Raw genomic sequence first — 15,487 nt, forward strand, 5'->3', positions numbered from 1 at the left:
GTCAAAACATGTCTATTTCCAAAAGTACTCATCTGATAGCTTTTAAATTTGGTATACAGGTTCCAATAGATGATCTTCATGATATTTATTGAAACAATGTGGAAATCTGCAATTTCGTATTTTTGCAATTGGGGCAATTTTTCCATTTTTGGTCAAAAAATGTGTTTCTAGAAAAGTACTGGTCTGATAACTTTGAAATACGATATGCAGGTTCCAACAGATGAACTAAATTTGATCTTTTGAAATTATGATGAAATCTGCAATTTTTATTTTTGGTGGGCAATTGTTGCCATTTTTGGTCAAAAAATTTTATTCTCAAAAAACCTACTCATCAGATAGCTTTGGTTGACATGTTCTTAGGGATGATCCGATGTGATATATTCAAAGTATGATGAAATCTTCAATTGTGTATTTTTGCAGCTATTTTAGCCACTTTTTTCCGGCCATTGCATTGAGCTATCAAAGATTTCCACCTTCTTCATCAACATGTGTCAAAACTAGTTATTCTCTACACAAACACAGCGGAGCTATATCCGCCGCTAGGTTGCTTGTTTTTTTGTGATACGATCCAATATGGCAGCCATGTGGCCATTTTGTTACGATTTTTTCATGTCTTGAACTACAACTCAGACATGTATCAAGCGAATTTATTCAAAAGTATTTTTATCACTGACCTAATGAAGAGGACTCTATCCTCTCTGAGGACCTCTAATCAAAGTACCGATTAAGAAGTGGGGACTGTGTCATCACGATGACTTGTTTCCATATTACATGTGGCCAGCTTTGGAATGCTTAGATGGTTATCTATAATCCAATGGAATCTTGTTGAATAAGAAAATAAATATGATTCTTCATAATCTGCAATTTAGCGGAAGGGAGCTATTTTCTAGGTGTCAACAATAACTGCTCTTCAGAATACTTGCTTCAAAACTGTGTCTCAGATTTTTAAAAAAATAAGCCTTAGTTTTTTCACAGTGCTGAATCAAAGTTTATCAACTGATAGTCTCACAGTGCCGTCTAATTAAGCAGTGATAACTTGACTCTTAAGACCTACATTAAAAAACTGAGACAGTTTTAAAAACAACTTATTCGACAAACATCTGTGAAAATCTGGTGGACTTCCGTTCACACGTTAAACGTTCTTGAGTTAAACTGTTTTGAGCATGCTACAAAGTGACAAAATGCCAAACTGAGAAATGGGCGATTTAGTAACTTGGTTTGGTTTTTCCTTTATGAATGGCAATAAACAATTTACTCGACAGATATAACACCAAAACAAGATAGTGCTATCAACGTTTTAGCCCAAACAATATTTTCACTCATTGAAATCAGTGTCAGCTCTCAAAATAAGGCTAAAAAGGGCAATTTTCGGGAGCAATGTTTCCTCTCAGAGCACAATATACACAGTGGCCGATGACTAAATAGACTTGAGGAGTGCCCAGGAAAGGATTATGCATAATGATGACGGATTAGCTTTAAGATGTAGACAGAGTATTAACTGTATGACCTAACTGTCGGGACTGCTACGGCATCTCAATGCCGTCGTGATTTTATGTCAGCATTCGATCTCGGAAAGGGTTCATATCCACTGAAGGTTCTGATTGAGCGATCCCGATAATGAGTGACATAGCATGTAATGCTGTGATTCAGTCAGCTGCTATACTTTCGAACTTCAAGCGCTTTGAAAACAGATTAACACTCACTACTCAATTCCGAGCATTTCTAAGACAATAGTTCTCTTTCGCTCTTTACAACATTTCTGAGGTGAAGACCGTTTCTTGAGTCATTTTGGCTGACATAGCCAAATGCCAGTCACCGCCAACTAAGTCAAGGGAGAGAATTTTAGAAAACTTCAAGATAAAGAAACGAATGTCATATTATCTGAGCCGCTGTTCTCGTCGAGGGCTGTCCCAAAACTGTGTCATCGGTATCGTAACAATTACTCTCATCGGACGACAAATTATTGGCCATCGGCGTTAAAGTTTGACGGTAGTATGATCCTTTGTCTAATGTTCTCAGGCTATCTTTTACACTCGTGGGCATTGGTGTGGTTCTTTTGGACTTTTGATGACCCCTTTTTAAATTTCTTCCTTTCACGATGCTGTTTCTGTCTCTGCCTTGGATCATGAACATGTACGGGTACATCACAGTATTCATGCTTTCGCCATCGCTATGTGGCGTCCGATGGAACGTACCATTTATGTATACGGGACGGACGGAGCTTCTTCAACCACTGCTCCAGGTGCTTTTTCAAATGCGCAAAAGTGTCTCAAATAAAACACTCAGTATGTGGCATTAAGCAGCTTCAAATACACGGCTCGCTGACATGACTCGTCTGACTTGGATTATGCTGCCAAATATAGTCTTAGGATTCTGATCAAAACTACTGTTTGCCCCGATGATCATTGAAACATGTTCCCTCCACGTCACAAAACGTCAATGGGCAGGTGATGTCTGACAAGCGAAATTGACCGTGACTTTTTATGACTTTTATTTGATAATGACTAGGTCCTGCCATTTATACTCATGCTGTAGATTGTAACACTCAATATATATATGCTGCTATTTGTGATCCGTACCTACCTGAAATTAAATTGTCAAAAATGTCACGTCTTGCCTTGTTGTGTTGCCATCTTTTTGGAGTGGCCACTCCTATGAGAAAAACTATGATCCATGGTTCTGCGCCTGATGGCTATGCATACACATGATCAGTGACGATGGTCTTGACACGTGCAGTTGCGGTAGGTGTCAATGGGATTTTCACAGCAGATGTTATCCAAGTGCATGCGACAATACAGTGGCAATCCCTTGCCAATAAAGACTTAGCGGTAGTCTCAAAATGCAAAAACGTGCATCTGTTCTTCTTGTAAATTTTCATCGCAAAATTTCAGGCAGAAACAGAAACCTTCAGACCAAGATATTGTTCACACTTGAAGATCAATATTACATGAATACTTTTAAGGGAAAAAACAAATTTTTGTGTTTTCGCCATAAAATACCCCAGTAAATGTGGAAAGCTACCTTAAATAGCAAACAATTTAGCTTTTGAGGTCCTAGGATTGACTTTATTTTGTTTTTCTTATATTATTGGGAAATACACATTTTCAAAGTTTTCATTTATTTACTAGCTGTCAGTCAAAATAGACTGCTCCATAGATTTGTGTACGTTAATTAGGGGCCCAAGCCTACCGGCTGGGCCCCTATTGGTTTCGTAGGAATTCAACTTTCTTCTTCTTCTTCTTTTTTCTTCCGCTCTTTTTTGTCGACCTAGAACTCAAACACCACTTACCGCAAACTTCTGAAACTTGCAGGGCTAATAGGTACCTATAAGATCTCGTGCACCTGGGTATACAAATTTTGATTGGTCACGTGACCTGGCGGCCATATTGGATTTTCCAAAAATCTAAAAATGGCTTCTCCAGATAACCTAGGGGTCTAGTCGATTTGAATTTTTTGTACAGCAAGCATGGCCTAAGGTCTTAAAAATTTGCTAATAAAATCGCATGCGGTCAGGTGACCTTGGCCGCCATATTGGATTTTTGAAAAATACCAATTTAATCATTAAAAATCTTCTTCTCCAGAACCAACATACAGATTTAGCTGAAATTTTACTCATGTCATCCTTAGGGTGATCTCTTTCAAGTTTGCGAAAGACGTTTGGATCGGTCACGTGATTTGGCCGCCATCTTGGATTTTACGAAAATCGCAATTTAATCATTAAAAATCTTCTTCTCCAGAACAAACACACCGATTTAACTGAAATTTTACTCATGTCATCCTTAGAGTGATCTCTTTTAAGTTTGTGAAAGACATTTGGATTGGTCACATGATTTGGCCGCCATCTTGGATTTTATGCGCATATCTAATTCTGAGCCAGCCAATAGAGCTAAAGGTCTGATTTTTGGTATATAGGGTGAAGTTAGCAATACAATTTTTTTTACAAAATGTCACGTGACCTCGATGACCTTTGACCTTGAATGTACGTATATGTCCATAACTCAGTAACCACAAGTGCTACACCCTTCATATTTGGTATGATGGGAGACCTTATGACACCACATCCTGTACCTCATTAATTATGCGCATATCTAATTCTGAGCCAGCCAATAGAGCTAGAGGTCTGATTTTTGGTATATAGGGATAAATTAGCAATACAATTTTTTTTGACAAAACGTCACGTGACCTCGATAACCTTTGACCTTGAAAATACATATATGTCCATAACTCAGTAACCACAAGTGCTACACCCTTCATATTTGGTATGATGGGAGACCTTATGACACCACGTCCTGTACCTCATTAATTATGCACATATGTAATTCTGAGCCAGCCAATAGAGCTAAAGGTCTGATTTTTGGTATATAGGGATAACTTAGCAATACAATTTTTTTGACAAAATGTCATGTGACCTTCATGACCTTTGACCTTGCATATACGTATATGTCCATAACTCAGTAACCACAAGTGCTACACCCTTCATATTTGGTATGATGGCAGACCTTATGACACCACATCCTGTTCCTCATTAATTATGCACATATCTAATTCTGAGCCAGCCAATAGAGCTAGAGGTCTGATTTTTGGTATATAGGGATAACTTAGCAATACAATTTTTTTGACAAAATGTCATGTGACCTTCATGACCTTTGACCTTGCATATACGTATATGTCCATAACTCAGTAACCACAAGTGCTACACCCTTCATATTTGGTATGATGGCAGACCTTATGACACCACATCCTGTTCCTCATTAATTATGCACATATCTAATTCTGAGCCAGCCAATAGAGCTAGAGGTCTGATTTTTGGTATATAGGGATAACTTAGCAATACAATTTTTTTGACAAAATGTCACGTGACCTCGATGACCTTTGACCTTGCATATACGTATATGTCCATAACTCAGTAACCACAAGTGCTACACCCTTCATATTTGGTATGATGGCAGACCTTATGACACCACATCCTGTTCCTCATTAATTATGCACATATCTAATTCTGAGCCAGCCAATAGAGCTAGAGGTCTGATTTTTGGTATATAGGGATAACTTAGCAATTCAATTTTTTTGACAAAAGGTCCTGTGACCTCGATGACCCTTGACCTTAAATATGAGTATATGTACATAACTAAATAACCACAAGTGCTACAGCCTTTATATTTGGTATGATGGGAGACCTAATGACACCATATTCTGTACCACATTAATTATGCGCATATCTAATTCTGAGCCAGCCAATAGAGCTAGAGGTCTGATTTTTGGTATATAGGGATAACTTAGCAATACAATTTTTTTGACAAAATGTCACGTGACCTTCATAACCTTTGACCTTGAATAGACGTATATGTTTATAACTCAGTAACTACAAGTGCTACACCCTTCATATTTGGTATGATGGGAGATTATATGGTGCCATATCTTGTACCTCATTAAATATGCACATATATAAATCATGGTTTGGCAGCCATCTTGGATTTCATGGAAATCGTACTTTAATCTTCAAAATTGTTCTTTATCAAAAATAAACCACCTATTGAGCTGAAATTTTACTCATGTCATCCTTAGAGTGATCTCTTTCATGCTTGCAAAAGACATTTGGATCTGCCAAGCGTTTCTGCCGTCATATTGGATTTTGCGTAAAACTTACGTTTACTAGAAAACCAACAGTAACTATGAAATTATGTTCAATTTCCTTCGTAACAAGATGCAAAAGATTTTACCAAGTTCAAATTTTGAACATATTATGATCAGTTGAAGAACTTCAAAACAATGTTAACCGCTTGGGCCCCGGCAACGCTGCTTGCAGCGTTAATTATTTTAGAAATCAAGGCAGTGCTATGTCAGCTCTAAGGTTGCATGCAATAAATGTTGTTCTTTGAATACAAAGCTGTACACACTGCAAACTTGCTTGTAATTGATTTATCATTTAAACCAGCTCCAAATATTGCCATTTGCAAAAACCATAAGATTTATAACATCAATATAAAACCAAAGCTTCTGCAAATATAATTTAGAAACTGCCTTCATCAACTCACAGATACAATTATGTGTTTTATATGTTTTTGCTCAGGATGCACCTATTGGCAGTAACTTAGTATCTCTAAAGAACACCGATGCCACTGCTGTGAAAATGCCAGATCATAGTATTCATGTGACAGGAGAAAAAATGGCAGAAAAAGGTGAGCTTACTGTAGTTAAGGTTCCAAGACAAGAAATTTGACCTTTTTTATCTAACATTTTCTGAAAGCCTAGATATACGGGAATATTTTGGTAACCACATTGTCACAATTGTTTACATAACTATCACGTGACAGGTAATTTGCATAACCTTTCAAAAATTGGTTTTCCCTATGTTTTGTTTCAATGCTTCAAACTATCTGACTAAAACTTGCTGGAATGCAAGCTGTCACAACGTTTTTCAAAAGTTTTTCAAAATGTGTCTCAGATTTTTTATATATTGCTTAGTTTTGTTGGAGCACAATTTTATAGAAATCAACTACGATGAAATTCACTGCTCTTGAAGTTTTTCTGGCATAAAAACTGTTTAAGGTTTAAAAAATTCTGAGACACACTTTTAAAGACACTTAGGACAGCTTGCACTCACACAAATTTCAGCCACATATCTCAAAGCATTGAAACAAAACATAGGGAAAACAGATTTTTGAAAGGTTACACAAATTACCTGTCATGTGATAACTATGTAAACAATGGTGACACTTTGGTAACCAAAATGTTCCCCTATATCTAGGCTTTCAAAAAGTATACAATTTACGGGGTTCTGAGCTTATTAAACACTAGAGAATTGTTAGTTTAATATGGTCAATTTCTTGTCTTGGAACATTAAGTGCACATGTATATCCTGTAGCAGGTATTTTGTATGCAAGTGTACTTTGATGCTTATTTCATTTCGGCTGCCAACCTATTTACAAAAGGTCATTAAATACCGTAAGTCAATTTGTTATTAATGTACAGCATGTTAATATTTTAGTAAATATTTTACTCATACAGGACAGTAGAGGTATTCCGTGAAAGTTGTTTACATCATCATAAGTACCCTTTTTATGGAGCTAGAAAATTATTCTCCTGCCCAAACTAGAAGGAACATACCGTCCTTAAAATGACATTAAAAAGATCACAGAAACATTGAAAAAGAGCATTATTACTGCTTTTAAACATTTCATATACTAAACCATCTCGAGCTTATCAAACTATATTTCTCAATAAGTACTGGTCTGATAGTTTTGAAATTTGGTATACAGGTTTATGTAAATGAACTAAATGATGTTTATAGAAATTATGATGAAATCTGCAATTTTGAATTTTTGGGGCAATTTTTTCAATTTTTGGTCACAGATGTTTTTCTCAAAAAGTACTGGTCTAAAAGCTTCAAAATTTGATAGACAGGTTTCTACAGATGAGCTTAGCAATATATATTGAATTTCTGATGAAATCTGTAATTTTGTATTTTTGGGGTAATTTTTGCTGTTTTTGGTCAAAAAATGTGTATTTCCAAAATTTCCCGTCTGATAGCTTTGAAATTTGGTATACAGGTTCCTATAGATAAACTTAATCATATTTACTGAAATTTTGATGAAATCTGCAATTTTGTATTTTTCGAGCAATTTTTTCCATTTTTGGTCAAAAAATGTGTATTTCCAAAATTACTCATCTGATAGCTTTGAAATTTGGTATACAGATTCCTATAGATGAACTAAATCATATTTACTGAAATTGTGATGAAATCTGCAATTTTGTATTTTTCGAGCAATTTTTTCCATTTTTGGTCAAAATGTTTCTCAAAAATTACAGGTCTGATAGCTTTGAAATTTGGTATACAAGTTTTCACAGATGAACTAAGTAATATATATTGAATTTCTGATAAAATCTGTAATTTTGTATTTTTGGGGCATTTTTTGCCAATTTTGGTCAAATAATGTGTATTTCCAAAATTACTCATCTGATAGCTTTGAAATTTGGTATACAGATTCCTATAGATGAACTAAATCATATTTACTGAAATTGTGATGAAATCTGCAATTTTGTATTTTTCGAGCAATTTTTTCCATTTTTGGTCAAAAAATGTGTATTTCCAAAATTACTCATCTGATAGCTTTGAAATTTGGTATACAGATTCCTATAGATGAACTAAATCATATTTACTGAAATTGTGATGAAATCTGCAATTTTGTATTTTTCGAGCAATTTTTTCCATTTTTGGTCAAAAAATGTGTATCTCAAAAATTACAGGTCTGATAGCTTTGAAATTTGGTATACAAGTTTCTACAGATGAACTTAGTAATATATATTGAATTTCTGATAAAATCTGTAATTTTGTATTTTTGGGGCATTTTTTGCCAATTTTGGTCAAATAATGTGTATTTCCGAAATTACTCATCTGATAGCTTTGAAATTTGGTATCAGGTTTCTATGGATAAACTATATGATATTTTTTGATATTATGATGAAATCTGCAATTTCGAATTTTTGGGGCAATTTTTTCAATTTTTGGTCACAGATGTGTTTCTCAAAAAATACTGGTCTACTAGCTTTGAAATTTTGTATACAGGTTTCTACAGATAAACTGAATAATATATGGAATTCCTGATGAAATTTTCAATTTTGTATTTTTGGGGCAATTTTTGCTGTTTTTGGTCAAAAAATTTGTTTCTCAAAAACTGCAGTTCGATAGCTTTGATATTTGGTATACAGTTTCCATGGGATTATTGTAATATATGATATATTAAAATGATGGTGAAATCTGCAATTTTATTTCGGGGAGCAAAGCCAAGACCACTGATCTGTGCAGGCAACAACACATTGATTCGCCTTATCACTCACTTAACCCAGATGTAACACAATCCATGCCAGTTCCCTCCCTCCCCATTCTCCCTCATTCTGATACAATGCCATACCACAAAGGTTTGAAACGGACTTGTCTGGCCTGCAATAAAACTGCCCATTCTAGTCAAAAAATAAACACAAATGCTACAGTCAGTTACCTCATTCAATGGGGACTGCTCTCTACTGTCCAAAACACACTCTCATATCACAATAAAATGAAAACTTTAGGAGAAATCTGTCGCATTTTTTGCTCACGTGTTCACACGTGAGCATATGGTTTAGCCATGTCTGTGTGTGTGTGTGTGTCTGTGTGTGTGTCTGTGTGTCTGTGTGTCTGTATCCCCATTATCGCAAAAACGGCTGAACGTATTTCAGTCAAATTTGGTAGACATCTTCAGAATTCAAATGGCTAGAACTGAAAAGGTTTTGGTGTGCGTGGGTTGGATATTAATGAAGTTATGAAAGTTTTAATTTTTCTGTTACGCCGCGTATGACAAGTGAAAACAATCGACTGTTTGAGGGCGCTGTGAAATGAGCTGGTCCAGGTTGGCTACAGCTGGATAGCTCTGGTTTCAACCACGGTCCCTCCGTGTTTCAACCTCGTATTGAACATTAAAAATATGATATTTTATTACTCATTCAACTCACTATTCAAGATAAAATATCGTTTAGCAAATTAGCTTTATCCTTGGTGATTGATTGTTTCTCTCGCTGCTCGATCGCCAGAAATGAGTACATACGTTCTCTACCTAGCCTCATGGCATGGCATTATCACTCGCCCCGATCCCTAAGGGCCTAAATATGGAAGTGCTGATGAATAATAACTTTGGGTCAAAGGTATTGAAGTGTCCAATCAGGTTCGTGCACTGTGTCCAAGGCCATGACCTACTTCATGTACTTCTGCAGTGTTTTGATTTTGCTTCGCCAAGAAACGTGTTCGTCATTGTCCATAGAAGTATGTTTGCTCTCCTTTGTAACCATTTTTAAATTCTGACTGTGTCACATTAAAAAGGTGAGGTTGTTTGTGAAACAAATTCCGGGATAGGCCTTGGAATGCATACGATCGGCATCGCGGCAGTGCATGTAGCGTACCATGCTTGTGTAACTGCAGAGCTCAACGTGCATTCACGGTTGATACTCATGTACAATCATGATGTGTTCAATTCCGATGAAGATTCATAAGTCTTACTTTTGCAGTCTTTTTTCCGTACGATAATCCCAACAATACGTGTTACTGTTAGACGAGGTGGCCATTTTATGATAAGTTTCAATACTGCACAGCTACATAGCGTCACTATCGTGTGATCGAGGTACAGCGTTGTTGAACGGGATACAGAAACTCTGCAGAGGGAGAAACGATCGTTGACATGAACTTCATGTACTTCAGCACGTAGTCCGCAGATAGCGGATTGAGAAAATAAACGTGTCCCAGTAAATAACGGAATATTTATGTACATTAACTCGATATTAATCAAATTTCCAGCTCATCGCAAAAAAATGTATTGCAAAGATTAATTTGTCACTGACAAATACTGCACTGTATGGAAAAAAACAGTCTGTAGAATAGTTCAACTTCAAGTGGTACTACCCGAGACAAACACTTGTGTTGTCAATTTTGATTTCATTTCATAAACTTTATACTTCATCGAGTACCGTGTATTTCGGCCTTTGTGAAGCCATTTTATTGATATTTTCAATTTTTGTCTTGGCTTTGTTGTGGAACATGTTGAATCGTCTCCGTGGACATGTAGGCACTAGGCCATGGTGCAAACATTCAGCGGCCAAATTATCGTTTCGAAGCAAACAGTTCTATCAAAGAAACACCATCGATTCTCTCTAGCAAAGTTGCGTTAAATATTCAGTAAAATGTCACATAACGTTAAAAGTGTGACGGGGTCGAAGTGACTTGGGTACCTGGGGTCGACCAAAACCAGTGTGATTACTGGGGTCAAAGCGGACAGCGGTCGGGATGACGTGTTCCCCAAGCGAGCTACCTTCAGAAGTCTGTTTCATCGCAAAAAACGTCAACTTTTAAAACCCGTCATTTATTTACTGATGTTATTCTCAGCATCACAAACATATACGCCTCTGCTATGTATCACAGCAAATAGTTATATTTGAGCGCCCCGTAAATTGGATCCTCGTTTTTTTGCGAACCCGGAAGTGTGTCTTGCTCAATGCATTTCCTACCCATAGCGAGGGAAACTGCCCGCGTTCCCATGCTCCCATGCACCTTTTTTCAATGCCAGTGCAACGCTATCTGTGGCAAAATCTGTGGTGGTATGCTCCCGTGTGATGGAAAACCTCTCTTATTCTAACAATGACGTAGTTGACTTTGGACTTCGATTTCGTAAATGTGATGTCCATGCAGTGAGTTTAGGTTGGCGCGCTTATAATGCAATCTTCGCCCGCCTGCGGTCCGATATCCCGCATAAGGCATGAGACCACTAGAAAGATTGCAAGAAACCCGTATTTTAACTCTGTTGTCATTTTTAGTTGCTTTCACTGCTTATCGGAGAGGTTTTTCCAGGATTGGAAGCCGTGGGAATGTAAATCTATATCTTTCTCTGTACTGCACCCTTATAGATCACCTCTAACTCCTGAAAACAACAGTAGAAATCAAAACAATGCGGTCCATTTGCAAGCAAAGAGTTCAAAGATCATTTTCTGCATGCGGGAAAATTTGGCCACCGATGATATTTTTTGTCTCAAAACGTTAAAGTTGAGTATGCGAAATCTGTGTTGCTGGAAGCCTTTTTGTTTGCCAAGGACCTAAAAGTGGGCCACCTGATTGGCCCACACGATGGCATAGTGTACATTGAAGATATTATGATATAACATTATCGAAAGTCATTAACTAGTTTTATTTCAGCTAATTCCTTATTTGCATATGTAATGAACATTTCTAATTAGGGATATATATATCTGAATTGACTCAACCAAAGTTGATAAATCTTGCTACATATATTTCAGATACTATTATAATACATGCTATTGAAATTTGTGAAGAATTTTTGCTTCAGCCAATTTCTAATTTACATATTTGATGAACTTTCTTAATTAGCAATATTTATCTGTATTGACTTGACCAAAGTTGACAAAACTTGCTATGTACATTAAAGATACTATGATACAAGATTATTGAAAGTCATTTGACATTTTTTTTCAGCCAATTCCCAATATGCATATTTAATGAACCTTCCAAATTAGGGATATATACTGGCATTTACTTGATAAAATTTGGCGAAACATGCTATGTACATTGATCATTATACCAGGTTATAACAGTATTGAAAGTCATTTTGCATTTTCATGTCAGCTAACTCATAATTTGCATAAATAGCTAACAAGCTTTCACGGTTTTGCATATAGAGCTTGAAGGACTTGACCAAAGGCAATTACACATGCTATATTGTGATACAATGACAGTACTCGAAGAAATTAATTATTTTTATTTCAGCTAATTACATATTTGAATACTTAATGACCTTTAGAATTGATCTGTGGTGAAATTCATTGTGTTGATCATAACACTTTAAATGTAGCAAAGCATGTAGCAAAGGTTCAAACTTGCACATAAATGCAATATATAATGAAACACGTGAGCATTTTCAGTTTATATCTGGTGACAAACTTGGCCTTCTCTGCCGATGTACGCCTGTACACAGAACTTACGTGTAACCTCAACGCTCCAAAAAAACATACGCAAACACAAATTTACATAGTTGAACTGATGCGTTGGTTTTCGTATCTCACTCTGTCGTAAAGAAAACGATTTTCATTGAAACTTGAGTCCCGTAAAACCGAAAAGGCACTCTATAGTTCAAGTAGTACAGTACCTAAGGTTTTGTACGATACACAGTTTTCTCACGTCCCTGGCCACTGGGAGTGTGGGAACAAAAGTGTGGGATCAAATTGTTCCCACACTCTGTATTGTTGCACGAGACAGATTAGTTTGTAAGGCATGCTTTTCGATTGGTCAGTAATGGCCTACTCGTGATACGTCCGTGCACTATTGGACCAATAGGAACGTGCGTTATATACAACCGGAACTACAAACTATGAATAATTCATTGTGGCGCAGACGACAGGTTGACAGCTGCCTTGTTTATTGTTTACATGCTGTAATGTTCAATGTAGGCGACGTATTTTCTAAGGACGACCGAACTTTTGTGCTGAAATACCAATATAGACCTCTGGGAACCTACCGACTGTTTGTCATGAAGGACATTAATTCTGACGAAGAATTCACTCGTTAAGCGGTGCAGCTCGTTAGCGACTACCGGTACGTAGGCCCCGTTATGGATACACAGAGGCCCGGTACGTCGGCAGCCGACGCTGGAAGATCCGGTCGATTTGCGGAGTTGTCCCCAGCCGAGCTAGACGGGTTTGTTTCTGATCAACAGAACAAGGAAACAACACGTAAAACGCGATATCACATCTCACTATTTAAGCAATTTCTGATCGAAAATAATGATGATAGAGAAATCAAAGACATTCCTCCCGCCGAACTCGATCCGCTCGTCGGTAGGTTTCTCTGCGTTGTCCGCAAGGAAGATGGGTCCGAATATGAACCCTCATATTTACGTGGCATGCTTAATAGCCTCGAAAGAAAACTCCGCTGGGAGAAGTACGAGTCGTCTTTAACACTGGGCGCCGAATTCTTCATGGCCCGCGAGAAACTGAAGGCGAAACAGAAGGAACTGAGAAAACAAGGCAAAGGCAACCTCCCAAACAAAGCGGACGCATTGACCGATGATGACATAAATCACCTATACGAAGCACAACAACTCGGACTGTGCACACCACAGTCAGTTATCAACACCCTTTGGCTGAACAACATGCTACATTTCGGTATGAGAGCTGTTAAAGAACATCGTTCGCTGTGTTGGGGTGATGTTCAGCTCAAGCGCGATCAGGAGGGCAGAGAGTTTCTTGAAATGACCACAGAACATCAAATGAACATCGGTGAAAATGTAAACGACGTCCGCCCAGTGAGACCTCAAATGTACGCATACCCTACAGATATTGGGCGCTGTCCCGTAGCGTTGTACAAGCATTACAGAGCACTGAGACCAGGAGATTTTAACAGTCCGGAAACACCATTCTATTTGGCTATAAAGGACAATAACCCGAAATCACCGACAGAGAAGACTTGGTTTAAACGTCAAGCTATGGGACCAAATACTATCGGCAACATTATGAAGAACATGTCAACTGAAAGTGGTCTGTCCGACCTCGGCAAGAAACTGACGAACACAAGCGCTAGAAAATATATGCTTCAAAAGTTAAATGATGAAATGGTGCCGCCGACACACACGATGCAAAAAAGTGCACACAAGAATGTGCAGTCCGTCAACAACTACTGTAAATTATCGGACAAACAACAGTTCGCTATGTCACACATTCTATGCGATACCAAGGGAAACCGAAATGAAGGTAATGTCGTCCAAACGAGCTTTCCTAGTACTAGTAGTAGTAATGCTGTTGCCACGTCTTCAAATTACATGAAACTACAAATGAAGGAACATAAGCACACGGAAAAGATAGAAAAATCGCGAATTCTAGGTTCGACTGCGATTTTCAGCGATTGCAATATTACCGGAGGAACATTTCATGTTACGCTGAACGTGCAAAGTGAAGGAAGCCGAGTGCGTAAACGACCGCGAGTATTGTATTCAGATTCAGACAGCCAGAGTAGCCAAGAAAACTGAGTGTTTTTTCCATGTGTTTGTAATGACTTGTTCACTTATATATACATATATACGCCATTAATGTTGAAAAAAACTAGGACATTTTTAAAGTTTTGGCAAACGTTTTAAAAATACGAATCTAGTGAAATTTGATGTATTTATTCAGAAACTTAGTTTGACCGTTTTACCTTAACTGTACAGAAATGACATTACAAAAAATAATTCAACATGTTAACTTATTTATTGTAAGCATATAAGCAATACATGTAAGTATCCGTTATTTGAAATGGAATTTTATGATTATATAATGTTTTTATCAATATTTATATACACAAGCTTATTCATATATCAATTAATGTTTTAAAATTTCAACTGAAGCAACCAAAGAAATTATTTAAGAAAAGTTACAAAGGTTAAACATGTTAATGTGCATGCTTATTGTACGAGTATCAATAATATAAAATGGAATAAAACAAGTAATTTTTGATTACTGTGGTTTTACAACTTATCTGGACACCAAACTTGCTAATTACCCAGCAACTTCCCTGACGATATTGAGACTTTGATCGGTAATTACACAAGCACTTCGGTAATTCACCTCAAACTTGATACGCGATCTGGCTGCATGAGTGCTCCATGGGGTACACAATGTGTATACAAAGTCACTGATAAGTATCATACTAGTGCCATAAACTAATTTGTGACCAGGGGTTGGCATTCCACTGAACAGCATTCCTCAGTAAAACCAACATATGTACATGTGTGCTGTTCGTCCGTGTTACATGTAAAACTCAACTATGGAGAGGTTAGGAGAGTATAATGGGTCGTTAGAGTTTGTTAAATTACTTTTCAAAGCAGAAAAACTATTACTAACGTTAAACAAGGGGACATTGGAATACCAGGCTGTTACAGCATTGTGAGGAAAATCCTACATTATCCAGTTTATTTAATCC

At 37.1% G+C, this 15,487-nt stretch overlaps 1 protein-coding gene across 8 annotated transcripts in view; it reads left to right on the forward strand.

Annotated features, from left to right (window-relative positions):
• The window catches only part of LOC139136486 (carotenoid-cleaving dioxygenase, mitochondrial-like), a 141,534-nt gene that overhangs the window by 33,645 nt on the left and 92,402 nt on the right, over nucleotides 1–15,487 (forward strand). For all 8 annotated transcript variants that reach the window (XR_011553548.1, XR_011553608.1, XR_011553660.1 and 5 more), the window contains exon 5: nucleotides 6,071–6,179. Coding sequence is in view for 4 of the 8 variants with exons in the window: in XM_070704580.1 (XP_070560681.1) it covers nucleotides 6,071–6,179 (109 nt within the window). In the remaining 4 variants the exon portion in view is untranslated. The remainder of the gene's footprint in view (nucleotides 1–6,070; nucleotides 6,180–15,487) is intronic.

This window comes from Ptychodera flava, chromosome 1 (genome assembly GCF_041260155.1).
Source record: "Ptychodera flava strain L36383 chromosome 1, AS_Pfla_20210202, whole genome shotgun sequence".
Classification (NCBI taxonomy): Eukaryota; Metazoa; Hemichordata; class Enteropneusta; family Ptychoderidae; genus Ptychodera; species Ptychodera flava.